Source organism: Budorcas taxicolor, chromosome 6 (genome assembly GCF_023091745.1).
Source record: "Budorcas taxicolor isolate Tak-1 chromosome 6, Takin1.1, whole genome shotgun sequence".
Lineage (NCBI taxonomy): Eukaryota > Metazoa > Chordata > Mammalia > Artiodactyla > Bovidae > Budorcas > Budorcas taxicolor.
This window is the reverse complement of record NC_068915.1, coordinates 22,276,270-22,297,838: the sequence shown is the minus strand read 5'-3', so window position 1 is coordinate 22,297,838 and position 21,569 is coordinate 22,276,270. Positions and strand designations below refer to the sequence as shown.

The following is a 21,569-nucleotide window of genomic DNA, read 5'->3' as shown; positions in this document are numbered from 1 at the left end:
TAATCTTATTAAATTAAATCTCCCAGATATTCCATGTGCTTTAAATGCTAATACAGCTCATTTTATATGTCATCATATATTGGATTATAAACTACTTCATATATTATAAAATGCTGTTCTATTATTAAAATGACTCAGTTTTCTGTGATTAAATAAATATTTCTACCTTCTTTAATCTTCCTAGTAAATAGTATAATGAAAGTATCCTATAGGTTTGTTTCCATCAGTTAACTTTTAGGGATGAATTGTGTGATTAGTGTCATAATTATAACATGCCAAAGGAGAAAATCACATAAAAAATGCATAATTAACTAAAAGGGAAAATTTTCAAATTTTCTCATTGGTTCAAATTTTTTACTGGATAATATAATAAATTATCACTGTCTATAATTATTTATGCTCTTCAAATACTTTCACCAATCTTATATATTTGCCACATTTGTTATATCCTGGATAGCTGTTATATTTGTGAATATCCATCTTTAAAAAACTAATTTATGATTCCTTGATAGTAATATTTTAAGAAATATTTTAAAAGATTAGCTTTTATAAAAATATAATCAGGAACATAGTTCTGTGGGAAAAATTCCTGAAAGAATAATATTATTGAAATTCATAATCATTCTGAAAAAACAAAACAGAAGCAATAACATTTTATGGGATGACCTTATCCTCTGTTAACTGAAAAGTAAAGAGCTCTCCACAGAAAAGCCACAACTCCAAAATAATACAAATGTTGCATAAGGGACATCTATCTCTAGGTAAATAATTAAAGACTATTACTAATAGAGATCTTACATCACAGTGATTTCATATTAGTAATATGATCAGATGTAGACGCTAAGGCACCAATATTTCTGCAAAATCTGTGTTCTTTGTCTTAGTTTTGCTCTACCTGAAACAACTATAAGAAAAATTTTGCCTATTTTTCTTTTCCATCAGCCTCTAATATTTAAAGTAACCATATTCAAGGTGTAATTGGAAATCTACCTGTGGATCGAGTCCAAGCCCAGCTCGTACTAGAATAATGGTGAGGGCAGTATTTCTTAAAGTCGAAGACAGTTCATTACTAATATAGGTGATATCACTGAGGAATGGAACATTCTTAACGCCAAAACCAGCCAGTAACATCCCTTAGAAGAAAAAAAATAAACCATGTCTGATTCAGTTCATTTTTCTAAGACAGAAAACAGAAATGTTTAACATCCCTTCTTCAAACACACTGTATCTCTCATTACTTTGGTGAAGGATAGGTTACATACAAGTAGAGGAGACAGCATAAAGGAATGGAGATAGAAATGATATATCTCAATGGTGTGAAACAAGTAATTCAGTATCGATGGAACATTAAGGACTAGTTGGGAGTGGGGAATGGGCAGGAGGGGCCAGATCATGGAAAGCTTTCTTTGGCAGAGTACTTTCTACTTTCCCCAGTTTTGGCAGAGTAAAGCACTGCGGGTAAGTTTAAGGCAGGAAGTGAGATAACGAGTGTTGCATTGTCTATGTGATGGTATTGGTAAATGAGATAGACATAAAACTAAGGAGGGACCAGAAAAAAGGCTCTGCCATAGTTCGTGGCATGGTTAGAAACTAACAGCCTGAGCTAGGACTAGAGTGGAAGCTTTGGAGAAGTGGAAAAGAGATCCAGTAAATACTTGTGAGGTGCTGAAGCATGTTATGAACACAGAAAGGGTGTTAGAGATGGAGTGATTACCTCTTTTGGCAGTAACTATATATTAGAATGTATTGAATACTTAGAAGATATAAAATACCTCTAAAAGATGTTTTTCTGCTAATTTTCCTCTTGTCTACCTGGAGAGTTACATAACAATGGTGATGAAGAAATACAGTATAACATTGTTTAGGCAGATGATATACCAGTGAATATACATAGTGGAGATGCCCAAGGAACTCACCCAAGAACTATAAAACATTTTGGTGCCCTAGTCACGATAGTATTTGAATCTTGTAATGGTATTTGAGGGCTTCCCAGGTGGCTCAGTGGTAAAGAATACACCTGCCAATCAGGAAACGCAGGTTCAATCCCAGGGTTGGGAAGATCCCCTGCAGTAGGAAATGGCAACCCACTCCAGTATTCTTGCCTGGGAAATCGCATGGACAGAGAAGGCTTGTGGGCTACAGTCCATGGGATTGCAAAGAGTTGAACATGACTTAGTGACTAAACAATAACAAATTTTATTTGAATTAGGTTATCTATAGAAAAATTCAGTTTCTTTCAAATTTTCCCTTTTCTATAAAACATGTAAAAGTTAATTTAAAAATGTCCTATTAAATGATAAAGCAACAACAATCATATATTGAGCATATTTAAATTATTTAAAAATATATTTCAGGAAAAATCTGTGTATAGAGAAGAAATACTTCTATAAGCAAGCTATATATACACATATATAGTAAGTACAAATATAAAAAAGCTATATAGATCATATTACATTGAAATACTTCTAAATTATATCTACTCTGACTAGAATATAGTCATAATTTACATATAGTTAATGACAAATAAAAGCTAATTATTCACTTACCAAGGAGAGGAGGAATTTCAGGCACTGAAGGTAGTCTAATGTTTTCCACAAGTTTCCCCCCAATAAGGGCACAATAAAAGATAACTAATAGTCCAAATAAACTTCCATTAGGAAGAACTTCAGGGCCTGAGAATGCCCAGACTACACACCATATCATAAAAAGTATACCTCCTGAAATATAAAAAAGCACATATTGATATATCTATCTAGACATAGATAATATACAATTAGACATGAATTATATATTACAAACTCTTTGTCAACTTAAAAGAAGTATTTTTATTAAGAAATATTTTAAAACTATATGTGAATACTTAAAAGTGATAAACTTTCCCATATCACTTTTTAAAAATGTCATAGCAATATGATGAGGTTTACTTCATTTTATATCTTACAGTAGTTTTTCACGAGGAATAAGGTGATTGGTCATAATATGAATTCTCAAATTTACTGAAACTCACAGTGGCATGGTGCCACATTTTTTAATGGCAGCAAACTAAATATCTATATTGAATGGATAACTCAGTCGGTGTTTGATACAAATTATTAAAGGGGATAATATGTGAGGTCTAAGGGCTGGGCTCCCCTGGTGGCTCAGACAGTAAAGAACCCACCTGCAATGCAGGAGACCCAGCTTTGATCCCTGGGTCAGGAAGATTCCCCTGGAGGAGATATGCCAATCCACTCCAGTACTCTTGCCTGGAGAATCCCAAGGACAGAGAAGCCTGGCAGGCCAGTCCATAGGGTCGCAAAGAGTCAGACACATACACTGCAAGTTTAGCTCTCATGTGTCCTTTCTTTCAGGCAGTTACTTGAGGATGTACACTAACAAAACCAGGAGGAAACCAGCAAAGGTGAAAGATTTTAATCTTTGAAACAGGGGACTGAAATCAGGAGAGCATTGAAAGCTCTAGAATACAGTTTTCCACAGACCTAGAAAACAAGCACAAAGATGGAAGCAGAAAAATGAAGTCTCTGGGAGGAAGGTCTCCAAGAATAAGGAGGAATTTTTTAAAGTTTACAAAACTATGGAACAAATCAGTGGTTGCCAGGGGATTCCAGGATGAAGGAGGAATGAATAAGTAGAGCACAGGAAAATTTTAGAGCACTGAAATTATTATGTATGCATATCATTAAATACATATGTTAAAACCCAAAGAATGTACAATATGAAGAGTTAGGGTTAGGGTTATAAGTCATGTGAAGGTAACGTACAGCATGGTGACTACAGTAAGTCACACAGTATTGCCTTTTTGAAAACTGCTTAGAGAATAGATCTTAAAAGTTTTCATCACAAGAAAAAATATTTTAACCATGTATTACATGGTTACAGATGTATTGTGGTGATAATTTTGCAATATGTACAAATATCAAATCACTGTTATGCACCTGAAACTAATCTAATGTTATATGTTAAATGTACTTCAATTTTTAGACATTTTCAGACAAATAAAAGCTGGGAGAATTAACTGCTAGAATAACTACACAACAAGAAATACTAAAGGAAGGTTTTTAGGCTGAAGGTAAAGTATACCACATGGAAGCTCAGATTGCCAGAAAGAAATGTAGAGAATCAGAGAATATGTGGAAAAATATAAGGGATTGTTTTAACTGAAAAAAATGAAAAGACTTTTGCCTTTTAAGTAAAAATAATACAAATGTAGAAGTAAAATATATGATAAATCTAGCACAAGAGCAGAAATGCAGTTCATTTTAGTTGCTCAGTCGTGTCCGACTCTTTGCAATCCCATGAACCGCAGCACGCCAGGCCTCCCTGTCCATCACCAACTCCAGTTTACCAAACTCATGTCCATTGAGTCGGTGATGCCGTCCAACTGTCTCATCCACTGCTGTCGGCTTCTCCTCCTGCCCTCAGTCTTTCCCAGCATCAGGGTCTTTTCAAATGAGTCAGTTCTTCACATCAGGTAGCCAAAGTACTGGAGTTTCAGCTTCAACATCAGTTGTACCAATGAACACCCAGGACTGATCTCCTTTAGGATGGACTGGTTGGATCTCCTTGCAGTCCAAGGGACTCTCAAGAGTCTTCTCCAACACCACAGTTCAAAAGCATCAATTCTTCTGTGCTCAGCTTTCTTTACAGTCCAACTCTCACATCCATACATGACTACTGGAAAAACCATAGCCTTGACTAGATGGACCTTTGTCAACAAAGTTAAAAAGTCTCTGCTTTTTAATATGCTGTCTAGGTTGGTCATAACTTTTCTTCCAAGGAGAATCAAAAAGCAAAGGAGAAAAGGAAAGCTATAAGCATCTGAATGCAGAGTTCCAAAGAATAGCAAGGAGAGATAAGAAAGCCTTCTTCAGTGAAGCCTTCCTCAGCAATCAATGCAAAGAAATAGAGGAAAACAACAGAATGGGGAAGACTAGAGATCTCTTCAAGAAAATTAAGAGATACCAAGGGAACATTTCATGCAAAGATGGGCACAATAAAGCACAGAAATGGTAGGGACCTAACAGAAGCAGAAGATAATAAGAAGAGGTGGCAGGAATACACAGAAGAACTGTACAAAAAAGATCTTCATGACCCAGATAATCACGATTGTGTGATCACTCACCTAGAGCCAGACATCCTGGAATGCGAAGTCAAGGGGACCTTAGGAAGCATCACTATGAACAAAGCTAGTGGAGGTGATGGAATTCCAGTTGAGCTATTTCAAATCCTGGAAGATGATGCTGTGAAAGTGCTGTACTCAATATGTCAGCAAATTTGGAAAACTCAGCAGTGGCCACAGGACTGGAAAAGGTCAGTTTTCATTTTAATCTCAAAGAAGAACAATACCAAAGAATGCTCAAAACACCGCACAATTACACTCATCTCACACACTAGTAAAGTAATGCTCAAAATTCTCCAAGCCAGTCATCAGCAATACGTGAACCATGAACTTCCAGATGTTCAAGCTGGTTTTAGAAAAGTCAGAGGAACCAGACCAGAGATCAAATTGCCAACATCCACTGTATCATCGGTAAAGCAAGAGTTCCAGAAAAACATCTATTTCTGCCTTATTGACTATGCCAAAGAGCAGAAGAGGAATCAGTGAAGTCATATTGTGCAAAGCTCTTTTATATTATTTTCATCTTGAGTTATGGCTTTCCAGTGCATATATTTGTCTACATTCATGGAACTGTGTATGCTTCAAAGATTTGTGCACTTTCTGGAATGTTGACTATAATTCAGTAAAGCTTATGAGATGATGGAGAGTTTGGAAGAAGCAGGAGTATGATACTCACAAATAGGTTAAGCATTCAGTCCAGTTCAGTCGCTCAGTCGTGTCTGACTCTTTGCAACCCCATGAATTGCAGCACACCAGGCCTCCCTGTCCATCACCAACTCCCGGAGTTCACCCAAACCCGTGTCAATTGAGTCGGTGATGCCATCCAGCCATCTCATCCTCTGTCATCCCCTTCTCCTCCTGCCCCCAATCCCTCCCAGCATCAGAGTCTTTTCCAATGAGTCAACTCTTCGCATGAGGTGGCCAAAGTATTGGAGTTTCAGCTAGCATCATTCCTTCCAAAGAACACCCAGGGCTGATCTCCTTTAGAATGGACTGGTTGGATCTCCTTGCAGTCCAAAGGACTCCCCAAAATTCTGGCAGTTATGGACAAAGCTGTTATAAACATTTGTGTGCAGGTTTTTGTGGGCAAAATGTTTCAGCCCATTTGTGTAAAAAAAATACCAAGGAGAGTGACTGCTGAATCATATAGTTAGAGTATATTAAGTTTTGTAAAAAACTGCCAAACTGTCTTCCAAATTGGCTGCACCATTTTGTGTTCTTAGCAGTGATGAATGAGAGTTCCTGTAGTTCTATCTCCTCACCAGCATCTGGTGACAGTGTTTTGGATTTCTGGCTATTCTAATGGATGTATAGTGGTATTTTATTGTTGTAATTTGCAATTCAGTAATGACATATGATGTTGGGAACATTATTATATACTTATTTGCCATCTGTATATTTTCTTCAGCGAGGTGCCTTTTAAGGTCTTTCATCCATTTTTAATCAGGTTGTCTGTTTTCTTATTACTGAGTTTTTAAAGTTCTTAGTATATTTTATTTACAAATAGTAAATGCTAGAGAGGCTGTGGAGAAAAGAAAAGCCTCCCACACTGGTAGTGGGAATGCAAACTGGTAAAGTCACTATGGAGAACAGTATGGAGGTTCCTTAAAAAACTAAAAAAAGAGCTACCATACAATCCCGCAATCCCACTCCTAGGCATATATCTAGAGAAAACCATAATTGAAAAGATACATGCACCCCAGTGTTCACTGCAGCACTATTTATAACAGCCAGGATATGGAAGCAATCTAAATGTCCTTCAACAGAGGAACAGATAAAGAAGATGTAGTACATATACACGATGAAATAGTATTCAGCCATAGAAAAGAATGAAATAATGCCATTTGCAGCAACATGGATGGGCCTAAAGAATGTCATAATGAAGTGAGCCAGACAGAGAAAGACAAATATCATATGATATTACTTATATGTAGAATCTTAAAGTCTACAAATGAACTTATCTACAAAACAGAAAGAGGAGGGGATGGCAACCCACTCGAGTGTTCTGGCCTGGAGAGTCCCATGGACAGAGAAGCCTGGTGGGCTGCAGTCAGACACGACTGAAGAGGCTTAGCACACATGCAAGCACAAAAGAGAAACAGAGTTATAGATGTAGAAAATAAACTTGTGGTTACCGGGGAGTAAGGGTGTGGGGAGGGATAAACTGTAAGATTAGGATTGATATACACATACTACTATTAATAGACATAAAATAAATAACTAATAAGGACCTACAGTATAGCACAGGGAACTCTACTCAATACTCTATAATGGCCCATACAAGAAAACAATTTTTAAAAGAGGGGATACATGTATATGTATAACAGATTCACTCTGTTGTATATATGAAACCAACAGAACATGGTAAATCAACTATAACCCAATAAAAGTTAAAAAAGTAAGTTCTTGGTATATTTTATATAGTTATTTGTTACAAAACAGATGTGTTTTGTAAATATTTTTTTCCCAGTTTGTGGCTTGTGTGCTCAATCTCTTGACATTGTTTTCACAGAGCAGAAGTTTTCAATGTTAAAGAAGTTCAACTTACCAATTATTCATGGATTTCCTGTTTTTCCTAAGTAATCACCATAACTAAGGTCATCTAGATTTTCTCCTATGTTACCTTCTATGAGTCTCATTGTTTTGCATTTTACATTTAGGTCTATGATCCACTTTGAGTTAATTTTTATCAAGGGCACAAGGTCTGATCTAGATTAATGTGTTTTGCATATGTATGTCCAATAGTAGACCTACCATCAGACTATCCTTCTTCCACTGGGTTGCCTTTGCTGCTTGGTCAAATACCAGTTGACTATGTTTATGTGGAACTATTTCTGAGCCCTCTATTCTGTTCCATTAATATATGGACTTCATGTTAACCAAATCACACTGTCTTGATTACTTCAGGTTTATAGTAAGTCTTGTAAGTGAGTAGGGTCTGTTCTCCAATTTTTAATTTTTCTCCTTCAATACTGAGCTAGTTGTTCTTGGTCTTTTGCATATCTATATAAATTTTAGAATGAGCCTGTTGATATCCATGGAATAACATGTAGGAATTTTGACTGGAGTTACATAGAATCTATAGATCAAGTTGAGATGAGCTAACATCTTGACAATATTGAGTCTTCCATCAACATGGAAAATCTGTATACATTTAGCTTTTTCTTTAAATTCTCTCTTCAGAATTTTGCAGTTTTCCTCATGTAACTATTATACATATTTGTTAGATTTATATGAAGGTATTTCATTTTGGGGAATACTAGTGTAAATGGTGGTATGTTTTTCACTTCAAATTCCATTTGTTCATTGTTGGTAATTAGGAAAAAAACCCTTGAATTTTGCATATTAACCCTGTATCCTGCAATCTTATTACACTCGCTATTTAGTTGTTACAGGAGGTTTTTTCCCTTTATTCTTTGGATTTTCTACACAGATGATCATGGCATCTGTGAACAAAGGCTGTTTTATTTCTTCTTTCCCAATCTGTATGCCTTGTATACCCTTTTAACACTTTTCTTGTCTTATTGTATTAGCTAGGACTTCCGATACAATATTGAAAAGGAGTGGTAAGAGGGCATTCTTACAGGGAGAGCTGTTTTCTCAAGATTAATTATGATGGCAGCTGTAGAATTTTAGTTGATGTTCTTTGTCAAATTGAGGAAGTTCTCCTCTGTAATTTGCTGAAAGTTTTTATCATGAATGAATGCTGGATTTTGTCAAATGCTTTTCCCACATCTATTGATATGATCATGTGATTTTTCTTCTTTATCTTTTTGATGTGATGGATTACATTAAGTCATTTTCAAATGTGAGCCAAACTTGCATACCTAGGATAAATCCCACATGGTTGTGAAGCATAATTCCTTTTATATGTTGTTGAGCTCTATTTGTTAATAGAGAATTACATCATTGAGAATTTCTGCATCTATGTTCATCAGAGGTACTGGTCTACAGCGTTTTTTTTTTTTCCCTGTAATGTCTTTGGTTTTGGTAGGAGAGTACTGCTAGACTCATGAGTTGGCAAGCTTCCTTCTGCTTCTATATTCTGGAAAAGACTGTAGAAAATAGGTATAATTTCTTCCTTAAATGTTTAGTAGAATTCACCAGTGAAATCATCTGAGCCTGATACTATTTGGGAAGGTTATTAATTGTTGATTCAATTTCTTTAATTGACATAGTCTTATTCCGATTACCTATTTCTTTTTGTGTACGTTTTGGCAAACGTGTCCTTCAAGGCACTAGTCCACTTCTTCTAAATTATCAAATTTGTGGACACAAAGTTGTCTGTAGTATTCCTTTATTAACGTTTCAATGCCCATAGGATCTATAGTGATGTTCCATTTCTCTGATATTAATGATTGTATTTTCTTTTTTTTTGGAGAAGGAAATGGCAACCCACTCCAGTATTCTTGCCTGGAAAATCCCATGGACAGAGGAGCCTGATGGTTACAATCCATGGGGTCACAAAGAGTGGGACACGACAGCAACTAAACAGCAACAAGGTGGAAGCTTCGATGGATTTTTAGATTTTTCTTCTTTTCTAATATATGCATTAAATGCTATACTTTTCCCTCTTAGCACTGTTTTCAGTGTATCCCACAAACTTTGGTAAGTTATAGCTTCACTGTAATTTAGCTCAAAATATTCAGAAATGTCTCACGAGGTTTCTTTTTTGACTCATGTGTTGTTTAGAACACATGTTATTGGTTAATCTCCAAGTATTTGGGGATTTTCCACCTGCCTTTCTGTTTACAAATTATACTTTAAGTCTACTTTGGTCTGAGAGCATACATTGTATGATTTTTATCTTTTAAGTTTATTAAGGTGCATTGTATGTCCCAGAATGTGGGGCTTCTTCAGCCTCCCTATTTTGAGACACAGCATTACTGAAATTAGGCCAACTAATAACTCTACAATAATCTCCAAGTACTTAAGTGAAAGGAAGAGTCACAGGTCTCCCATTTTAAATCAAAAGTTAGAAATGATTAAGCTTAGAGAGGAAGGCACGTTGAAAGCCTAACCCATGAAGGCCCATGATGGGCCTCTTTTACCAGTTAGCCACGTTCTAAATGCGAAGGAAAGGTTTTTGAAGGAAATTAAAAGTGCTATTCCAGCAAACATGCCAAGGAAGATACCCTAGAGAAGGAAATGGCAACCCACTCCAGGATTCCTGCCTGGGAAATCCCATGGACAGAGGAGCCTGATGGGTTACAATCCATGGGGTCACAAAGGGTTGGACACGACTTAGCAACTAAACAGCAACAAGGTGGAAGCTTAGATGGATTTTCAGATTTTTCTAAACAACAAAAAATATGTTGATAAGGAAATTAAACAACCTTATTGCTTATGTGGAGAAGGTTTTAATGGTCTGGATAGAAGATGAAACCAGCCACGTGTGTGTGTGTCGGTGCTTAGTCCTGTCTGACTCTTTGCAGCCCCATGGACTGTAGCCCTCCAGGCTCCTCTATCCATGGAATTTTCCAGGCAAGAATATTGCAGTGGGTTGCCATTTCCTACTCCAGGGGATCTTCCCAACCCAGGAATCAAAACTGTGTCTCTTGTGCCTCCTGCACTGGCAGGCAGATTCTTTACCACTGTGCCACCTAGGAGCCCTCAAACAAGCCACAACATTTCCATAAACCAAAACCTAGTAGAGCAAGACCCTATCTCTTTCCAAGTCTATGAAAGCTGAGAGAGATGAGAAAGCTGCAGAAGAAAATTCTGAAGCTAGTAGAGGTTGGTTCATGACTTTTAAGGAAAGACACCATCTCCATCACATCAAAGTGCGAGGTAATGCTGATATAGAAGCTGCTGCAAGTTATGCAGACTATCGAGCTAAAATAATTAAATGACAATGACTAAATGAAACAACAGATTTACAGTGCACATAAAACAGTCTTCTATTGGAAGAAGACATCATCTAGCACTTTCATGGTTACAGAGGAGAAGTCAATACCTGACTTCAAAGGACAGGAGTAACTTAAGGGCTAATGCAGCCGGTGACCTTAAGTTGAAGCCAATTTTCATTTACCATTCCAAAAGTCCTAGGGCCCTTAAGAATAATGCTAAATCTAATCCTGAACAACAAGGCCTGGATGACAGCACATTTGTTTATAACATGTTTTTTGTTTACTCAACATTTTAAGTCCCCTGTTAAGACCAACTGCTCAGAAAAGATTTCAAAATAATACTGTCCATTGACAATGCAAATGGTCACCCAAGAGCTCAGTTGGAGAGATAAAATGTATTCATGCCTCCCCATATAACATCCATTCTGCAGCTCATGTATCAAGGAGTAATTTCTCTTTTCAAGAGAAAATTTCTTCTTATTTAAGAAACACATTTTATTGATGTCATTTATAGTGATTTCTCTGATGGATCTGGGCAAAGTAAATTGAAAAGCTTCTATTCCTAAAAAGGATTCACCATTCTAGATGCCATTAAGAACATTCATGATTCACTGGGAAAGGTCAACATATTAACATTCACAGGAGTTTGGAAGAAGTTGATTATAGCTTTAAATCGATGACTTTGAGGGGTTCAAGACTTTAGTGGGGAAAGGAACTGCATTTGTGGTGGAAATAGCAAGAGAGCTAGAAGTGGAGCCTGAAGATGTGAAGGAATTGCTACAATTTCCTGATAAAACTTGAACAGATGAGGAGTTGCTCCTTATGAATGAGCAAAAAAAAAAGTGGGGGGTGGGAGGGTGGGGTTGATTCTTAAGATGGAAACTACTCCTGGTGAAAATGCTGTGAATACTAGTTTTGTACATCTGAGTTTCTGACCTATATCATTTCCTTCTCTCTGAAAAACTTTTAAAACTTTTGCAAGGCAGGTATACTGGCAACAATTCTCTCAGTTTTGTTAATCTGAGAATGCCTTTATTTATCTTTCACTTTTGCAGGATAATTTCATAGAATACAGTTGGTATGTATGTGTGTTTTGTCTCAACACTTTAAATATTTCACTCTCTTTTTTGCTTACATAGTTTCTGAGAATAAACTGGATGTAACTTTTACCTTTGTTTCTCTATAGGTAAGGTGTTTTTTCCTCTAGCTTCTTTCAAGATGAAAGATAAATTTCATTTTCTCCAGTTTGAGTATACTACACAGTTAAGTATAGTTTTTGAAGTTTTTTTAAAAATAACTTATTCTGCTTCATGTACTCAAGCTTCCTGGATCTATGGTTTGCTATTTGACATTAATTTGGAGGAAATTCTCAGTCATTATTACTTCAAATATCTCTTCTGTTGTTTTCTTTCTGGCATTCCTATTACCCATATGTCACAACTTTTGTAGTTGTCCCATCGTTCTTGGATATTTGTATTTTTTTCCCCAATTTTTTCTCTGCTTACCAGTTTTGAAAGTTTCTACTGACAAATCCCAAAGCTCAGGGATTCTTTCCTCAGCTGTGTACAATCTCCTAATGAACCCATCGAAGGCATTCATTCCTGTTAGTGTTTTTAGCTTCTAGCATTTCTGTTTCGATTCTTAGAATTTCCATCTCTCTGTTTGTATTACCCATCTTTATTTACATGTTGTCTACCTTTCCATTGGAGCCCTTAGTGTATCAGTCAGAGTTGTTTTAAATTCATGGTCTGATAATGCCAATACCCTTAGCATATCTGGGTCTGGTTCTGATGCTTTCTCTGTCTCTTCCGACTGTGTTCTGTGCTTTTTAATACATGCTATATATTTTTGTTTAAAGGGGAACATGATGTCCTATATAAAAGGACCAGTGGTAACATGGTGGTTAGTTGTAGGGGAAGAAGAAGAGTTCTCTAGTCCTATGATTAGGCCTCAGTCTTTTAGTGAGCCTGTGCCTACTGGGCTAGAAATTTCACAAGTGCTCCTCAGGGTTTGTTTTTTTTTTTTTTTCTTTTCTCATCTCCTTAGGTTGTGTGGGATGGCTAGAAAGGGCTGAAGTTGGGTATTTTTCTTCTCAGTTGGTTAGGCTAATAAAGTCCCTAGAGGTTATACTCTGATAAAATAATTTCTCTGAGGGCAGTTCTTGTTTAGCACAGAATGCTCTATTGCTCAAAGTAGTTACCTTTTCTCTCCCCTTGACAGAAAGATCTTGGAGGTAAAACTCACATAAGAATATTCCCCCAACACCACAACAGGGCTACCCTTGGAGTCATTAACTCTCAGACTTGCCCACATTGAGCCTCCAGCTAATTTGTTAATTACATTTTATGTTTTCCTACCCTCAGCTAAAGAGGTTTCTGCTCTGTTAAATTATGATTCTCTGTATCAACCTCAGTTCAGTTCAGTTCCTCAGTCATGTCCGACTCTTTGTGACCTCATGGACTGCAGCACGCCAAGCCTCCCTGTCCATTGCCAACTCCCAGAGTTTACTCAAACTCATGTCCATTGAGTCAGTGATGCCATCCAACTATCTCATCCTCTGTTGTCCCCTTCTCCTCCTGCCTTCAATCTTTGCCAGCATCAGGGTCTTTTCAAATGAGTCAGTTCTTCGCATCAGGTGGCCAAAGTATTGGAGTTTCAGCTTCAGCATCAGTCCTTCCAATGAATATTCAGAACTGATCTCCTTTAGGATGGACTGGTTGGATCTCCTTGCAGTCCAAGGGACTCTCAAGAGTCTTCTCTAACACCACAGTTCAAAAGCATCACTTCTTCGGTGCTCAGCTTTCTTTACAGTCCAACTCTCACATCCATACATGACTACTGGAAAAATCATAGCCCTGACTAGACAGACCTTGTTGGCAAAGTAATGTCTCTGGTTTTTAATATGCTGTCTAGGTTGGTCATAACTTTTCTCCCAAGGAGTAAGCGTCTTTTAATCTCATGGCTGCAATCACCATTTGCAGTGATTTTGGAGCACAAGAAAATAAAGTCACCCACTGTTTCCACTGTTTCCCCATCTATTGCCCATGAAGTGATGGGACCGGATGCCATGATCTTAGTTTTCTGAATGTTGAGCTTTAAGCCAACTTTGCCACTCTCTTCTTTCACTTTGATCAAGAGGCTCTTTAGTTCATCTTCACTTTCTGCCATAAGGGTGGTATCATCTGCATATCTGAGGTTATTGATATTTCTCCCAGCAATCTTGATTCTAGCTTGTGCTTCCCCAACCCCGTGTTTCTCATGATGTACTCTGCATAGAAGTTAAATAAGCAGGGTGACAATATACAGCCTTGACATACTCCTTTTCCTATTTGGAACCAGTCTTTTGTTCCATGTCCAGTTCTAACTGTTGCTTTCTGACCTGCATACAGATTTCTCAAGAGACACGTCAGGTGGCCTGGTATTCCCATATCTTGAAGAATTTTCCATAATTTGTTGTGGTCCACACAGTCAAAGGCTTTGGCATAGTCAGTAAAGCAGATATAGATGTTTTTCTGGAACTCTCATGCTCTTTTGATGATTCAATTTGATCCCTAATTTCTCTGCCTTTTCTAAACCCAGCTTGAACATCTGGAAATTCTTGGTTCATGTACTGCTGAAGCCTGGCTTGGAGAATTTTGAGCATTACGTTGTGTATGAGAGATGAGTGTAATTGTGTGGTAGTTTGAACATTCTTTGGCATTGCCTTTTTTGTGGGACTGGAATGAAAACTGACCTTTTCTAGTCCTGTGGCCACTGCTGAGTTTTCCAAATCTGAGTGCAGCACTTTCACAGCATCATCTCTTAGGATTTGAAATAGCTCAACTGGAATTCTATTGCCTCCACTAGCTTTGTTCATAGTGATGCTTCCTAAGACCCACTTGACTTCTTATTCCAGGATGTCTGGCTCTAGGTGAGTGATCACACCATCATGACTATCTGGGTCATGAATGAAGATCTTTTTTGTACAGTTCTTCTGTGTATTCCTGCCACCTCTTCTTAATATCTTCTGCTTCTGTTAGGTCCATACCATTTCTGTGCTTTATTGTGCCCATCTTTGCATGAAATGTTCCCTTGGTATCTCTAGTTTTCTTGAAAAGATCTCTAGACTTTCTCATTCCATTGTTTTCCTCTATTTCTTTGCACTGATCACTGAGGAAGGCTTTCTTATCTCTCCTTGCTATTCTTTGGAATGCCGCATTTAAATGCGTATATCTTTCGTTTTCTTTGCCATTTGCTTCTCTTCTATTCAGAGCTATTTGTAAAGCCTCCTCAGACAACTATTTTGCCTTTTTGCATTTCTTTTCCTTAGAGATGGTCTTGATCCCTGTCTCCTGTACAATGTCATGAACCTCTGTCCATAGTTCTTCAGGCAATCTGTCTATCAGATCTAATCCCTTGGATCTATTTCTCACTTCCACTGTATAATTGTAAGGGATTTGACTTAGGTCATACCTCAATGGTAAAGTGGTTTTCCCTACTTTCTTCAGTTTAAGTCTGAATTTGCCAGTAGGGGGTTCATGATCTGAACCACAGTCAGCTCCTGGTCTTGTTTTTGCTGTGTAGAACTTCTCCATCTTTGGCTGCAAATAATATAATCAATCTGATTTTGGTGTTGACCATCTGGTGATGTCCATGTGTAGAGTTTTCTCTTGTGTTGTTGGAAGAGGGTGTTTCCTATAACCAGTGCGTTCTCTTGGCAAAACTCTATTAGCCTTTGCCCTGCTTCATTCTGTATTCCAAGGCCAAATTTGCCTGTTACTCCAGGTAATTCTTGACTTCGTACTTTTGTATTCCAGTCCCCTATAATGAAAAGGACATCTTTTGGGGGGTATTAGTTCTAGAAGGTCTTGGGGGTTTTCATAGAACCGTTCAACTTCGGCTTCTTCAGCATTACTGGTTGGGGCATAGACTTGGATTACTGTGATATTGAATGGTTTGCCTTGAAGACGAACAGAAATCATTCTGTCATTTTTGAAATGCATCCAAGTACTGCATTTCAGACTGTTTTGTTGACCGTGATGGCTACTCCATTTCTTCTAAGGGATTCTTGCCCACAGTAGTAGATATAATGGTCATCTGAGTTAAATTCACCCATTCTGGTCCATTTTAGTTTGCTGATTCCTGAAATGTTGATGTTCACTCTTGCCATCTCCTGTTAGATCACTTCCAATTTGCCTTGATTCATGGACCTAACATTCCAGGTTCCTATGCAATACTGCTCTTTACAGCATCAGACTTTACTTCCATCACCAGTCACATCCACAACTGGGTGTTGTTTTTGCTTTGGCTCTGTCTCTTCATTCTTTCTGGAGTTATTTCTCCACTGATCTCCAGTAGCACATTGGGCACCTATCGACCTTTCAGTCTATCATCTTTCAGTGTCCTATCTTTTTGCCTATTCATACTGTTCATGGGGTTCTCAAGGCAAGAGTACTGAAGTGGTTTGCCATTTCCTTCTCCAGTGGACCACGTTTTGTCAGAGCTCTCCACCATGACCCGTCCGTCTTGGGTGGCCCTACACTGCATGGCTCATAGTTTCACTGAGTTAGACAAGGCTGTGGTCCATGTGATCAGATTATTTAGTTTCCTGTGACTGTGGTTTTCATTCTGTCTGCCCTCTGATGGAGAAGGATAAGAGGCTATGGAAGCTTCCAGATGGGAGAGACTGACTGAGGGGGAAACTGGGTCTTGTTCTGATGGGCGGGGCTAAGTTCAGCAAATCTTTAATCCAATTTTCTATTGATGGGTGGGCCTGTGTTCCCTCTCTGTTATTTACCAGAGGCCAAACCATGGTGGCTTCCCTGGTGGCTCAGATGGTAAAGCATCTGCCTGCAATGCGGGAGACCTGGGTTCAATCCCTGGGTCGGGAAGATCCCCTGGAGAAGGAAATAGCAACCCACTCCAGTACTCTTGCCTAGAAAATTTCATGGATGGAGGAGCCTAGTAGGCTACAGTCCATGGCGTCGCAAAGAGTCAGACATGACTGAGAGACTTCACTTTCACTCTCAAACTATGGTGGAGGTAATGAAGATAATGGTGACTTCCTTCAAAAGGTCCCATGCATGCATTGCTATACTCGGTGCCCTTAGCCCTGCAGCAGGCCACTGCTGACCCACGCCACAACCAGAGACTCCTAGATACTCACGGGCAAGTCTGGGTCAGTCTCTTGTGGGGTCACTGCTCCTTTCTCCTGGGTCCTGGAGTGCACATGGTTCTGTTTGTGCCCTCCAAGAATCTGTTTCCCCAGTCCTGTGTAAGTTCTGGTGGCTCTATGGTGGGGTTAATGGCAACCTCCTCCAAGGGGGTTATCCCATACCCAGGTCTGCTGCACCCAGAGCCCCTGCCCCTGCAGCAGTCCACTTTTGACCTGTACCTCCACAGGAGACACTCACACACAGTTGTCTCAGTCTCTGTGGGGTCTCTGGGTCCTGGTGTGCACAAGGTTTGTCTGAGCCCTCTGCGTGTTTCTGGCAGGTATGGAGTTTGATTCTAAACACATTTTCGCTCCTCCTATCTGTATCAATCTGACTATCCCTAATTTGGGGGGCAGTGATTTGCCCTGTGACCTCAGTTCTTGGATGGAACTAAGAAGAGTTGATTTGTTGAATTTTCAATTTGTTCAGCTCTTTATTTGTTGTTAGGATAGAGTGATGATGTTGGACCAGAAACTGGAAGTATCTGGGATCTTAACCTTTTACAAATATTTGGTGACAATGAAACGCTCTAAAGTTTTAGTAGGGAAGCTAAGTTTTATACAACTTTTAAAGGCAACAGCTGTTTGAAAATTTGGGGCTTAAGTTTAATAAGAACATTAATATTGCCAGAAGTATAATGTTCCTTCTAGCTACCATAAAACTAAATGTCAAAAGTAGGTTTTAAATAAAAATCTATTAATTGTTTCTAATTTCCAAAATTTGACATTAACAGTCATGACAAATACTAAAATATAGGATCTGTTAAGCAGTTATTATATTTGACACATTCAAGGAACTATTTCCTCCTAGTCCACATATTGCTTATAAGTAGAGCTGCTCATCTGATTTGGAGTGTATAGATTAAGCAGTGGCTTTGTTGGCTTATTGGAGAAGGAAATGGCAACACACTCCAGTATTCTTGCCTGGAGAATCCCCATGGACAGAGGAGCCTGGCAGGCTACCGTCCATGGGGTCGCCAAGAGTTGGACACAACTGAGTGACTTTCATTTCCCTTCATTTTGTTGGCTTATATTCTAATATTTATCAAATCCACATTTCCATTTTCTATCCATTTACATTTCTTCTTTCACATACCATTTGTAATAGCTTTATTCAGTGTTCCTTGTGGAGGACAAGAGCCCTTCTTTTCCATCTGTGGTTTTGTTTCCTCTGTTTCTGGAAAGATGGTTTCCTTAGTTTCTTCATGTTCATTAGCACTGGTAGCTTTGAGGATCTGAAGTAAAACAAAAAAACTTTTTAAGAAATATACTTTCTTTTCTCTTACACTGTTGGTGGGAATGCAAACTAGTACAGCCACTATGGAGAACAGTGTGAAGATTCCTTAAAAAACTGCAAATAGGACTGCCACACGACCCAGCAATCCCACTGCTGGGCATACACACCGAGGAAACCAGAATTGAAAGAGACACGTGTACTCCAATGTTCATCGCAGCACTGTTTATAATAGCCAGGACATGGAAGCAACCTAGATGTCCATCAGCAGATGAATGGAAAAGAAAGCTGTGGTACATATACACAATGGAGTATTACTCAGCCATTAAAAAGAATACATTTGAATCAGTTCTAATGAGGTGGATGAAACTGGAGCCTATTATACAGAGTGAAGTAAGCCAGAAAGAAAAACACCAATACAGTATACTAACACATATATATGGAATTTAGAAAGATGGTAACAATAACCCTGTATGCAAGACAGCAAAAGAGACACAGATGTATAGAACAGTCTTTTGGACTCTGTGGGAGAGGGAGAGGGTGGGATGATTTGGGAGAATGGCATTGAAACATGTATAATATCATATATGAAATGAATTGCCAGTCCAGGTTCGATGCATGATACAGGATGCTTGGGGCTGGTGCACTGGGATGACCTGGAGCGGTTGTATGGAGAGGGGGGAGGGAGGGGGGTTCAGGATGGGGAACACATGTATACCTCTGGCGGATTCATGTTGATGTATGGCAGAACCAATACAGTATTGTGAAGTAATTAACCTCCAATTAAAATAAATAAATTTATATTAAAAAAAAAAGAAATATACTTTCCTCCACAGAGTGCAAAAGTCTGTTTTTTACATCTGTGTCTCTTTTGCTGTCTCACACATAGGTTCATCATTACCATCTTTCTAGGCGAGGGTGGGATGATTTGAGAAAATAGCATTGAAACATGTGTATTATATTACATGAAATAGATCGCCAGTCCAGGTTTGATGCAGGGTGCTCAGGGCTGGTGCACTGGGATGACCCTGAGGGATGGGATGGGGAGGGAGGTGGGAGGGAGGTGCAGGATGGGGAACACATGTACACTCATGGCTGATTCATGTGAATGTATGGCAAAACCCATCACAATATTGTAAAGTAATTAGCCTCCAATTAAAATAAATAAATAAATAACTAAAAAGAAATATACTTTCGTACAATTTTATGAGTGTAAGAAACCACCAAATCTCATAACTAAATTCACATTATTATTGTGAACATGGAAAATTAGATGAGCAGCCCAATTTACAAGCACTAAGTGGACAAAGGAAATAGTTCCTTAAGTTAGCTAGAATGAACATATCCAAGTTACTTAAACTGGATCACGACTAATCTGTTGGAGTTCTGACGTAGAAATCTTTTTCTGGAAGTCTGTCCAATAGAAGAACCATATTATTTTAAATTTTCTTATTTCAGAATTTATAATAAATTTACATAGATTAGAAAGAAGTCTTTATCAGTTCAGTTCAGTCGCTCAGTTGTGTCTGACTCTTTGTGACCCCATGAATCACAGCACGCCAGGCCTCCCTGTCCATCACCAATTCCTGGAGTTCACTCAAACTCATATCCATCGAGTCAGTGATGCTATCCAGCCATCTCATCCTCTGTCGTTCCCTTCTCCTCCTGCCCCCAACCCCTCCCAGCATCAGGGTCTTTTCCAATGAGTTAACTCTTCGCATGAGGTGGCCAAAATATTGGAGTTTCAGCTTCAGCATCAGTCCTTCCAATGAATACCCAGGACTGATCTCCTTTTAGGATGGACTGGTTGGATCTCCTTGCAGTCCAGGGGACTCTCGTGAGTCTTCTCCTACACCACAGTTCAAAAGCATCAATTCTTCGGCGCTCAGCTTTCTTCACAGTCCAACTTTCACATCCATACATGACCACTGGAAAAACCATAGCCCTGACTAGACGGACCTTTGTTGGCAAAGTAATGTCTCTGTTTTTTAACATGCTGTCTAGGTTGGTCATAACTTTCCTTCCAAGGAGTAAGTGTCTTTTAATTTCATGGCTGCAATCACCATCTGCAGTGATTTTGAAGTCTTTATAGATAAAAGTAATTAAAATCAATGCTGAGTATTTTAAATATTTTTAAAAAGGACTTTTTTGACTCTTAAAAACTGTAGAAACTCTGATTTTAAAAGTAAACAATTTATAATTCTAATTATGACCAATTATTATTTAGTAAAACAAAAGTTGGTCTAATGACTTACTCTAATGACTTACTCTATACACTTGCAAATATGAAAACCTGGGTCTTTTCAAATGTACAGCAGAACATTTTAATTAATTTACATTTTTCTTTACCTCTTATACTCTACTCAGTTTATTCCGGACATGGCAAAAATAATAAGCTGAATTTCTATTATTCCTAAAATCTGCTTTAGTTCTAAAATAATCTACAGTCACCTCTTATCATGTTTTCATTTCTTTTCTTAGGGCCTATTAAAACTAGTTATTTTTAAATGACCACTTCTCATTTTTAAACCAAATATATGAAAAAACTTATTAACTTTAAAAATAAATTTTAATGTTAGATAGGTTTTTATATCATATGTTACAATATAGTTTTAAGCCTTTACCTCAGGAGTTGTAGATGACTGGACATTTTCATCCTCCAAGTGTTCATTTTGTGGTTCTTCAGTGTACATGCTAATATTTAAAAGTAATTTGAAAAAAAAAGAAAAGAAAAATACTATAAGTCCATTTGAAAGCAAACACAGTTAAGTGGGATTAATTTGTTATCATAAAGTTTAATCACAGTCAAGTCAGATATCTGAATAGGCTAAATAGTCCAAATAGTTATTTTTAAAGTTATTAACCAAAGTCATGTGCATGAGTTTTAAAAATCGTAACACAAAAAATTTAATACTTCTCAGTAGCTCATAATCCTGGGCCATATCTTAAAAGCATATATTAGAAAACTCAGTTCTTTATTTCATGCACTGAACTAGTACATTTGAGATAATTTCCATAATTGATTTACTCCACTCAGTCAACTCCTGCAAAAAGATTTAAACTTAAAACCTACATCTATCAGCATAGTGTCTTTATACATGGTCCATTAGAAAGGTCTGTAGGTCCAACATTTAAGCAAAATAAAATAGCTTTTATTTTGAATAAGAATTAACT

The 21,569-nt window shown here is 37.9% G+C and overlaps 1 protein-coding gene across 1 annotated transcript in view; it reads right to left on the bottom strand.

The window, feature by feature from the left end:
* Positions 1-21,088, bottom strand: part of SLC9B1 (solute carrier family 9 member B1) — a 44,572-nt gene extending 23,484 nt beyond the window's left edge. The window contains exons 1-4 of the mRNA XM_052642313.1: positions 21,020-21,088; positions 18,258-18,396; positions 2,547-2,717; positions 991-1,133 (exon numbers count right to left, since the gene is read on the bottom strand). Of these exons, the coding sequence (XP_052498273.1) occupies positions 991-1,133; positions 2,547-2,717; positions 18,258-18,396; positions 21,020-21,088 (522 nt within the window). The remainder of the gene's footprint in view (positions 1-990; positions 1,134-2,546; positions 2,718-18,257; positions 18,397-21,019) is intronic.
* Between the last annotated feature and the right edge of the window lie 481 nt (positions 21,089-21,569).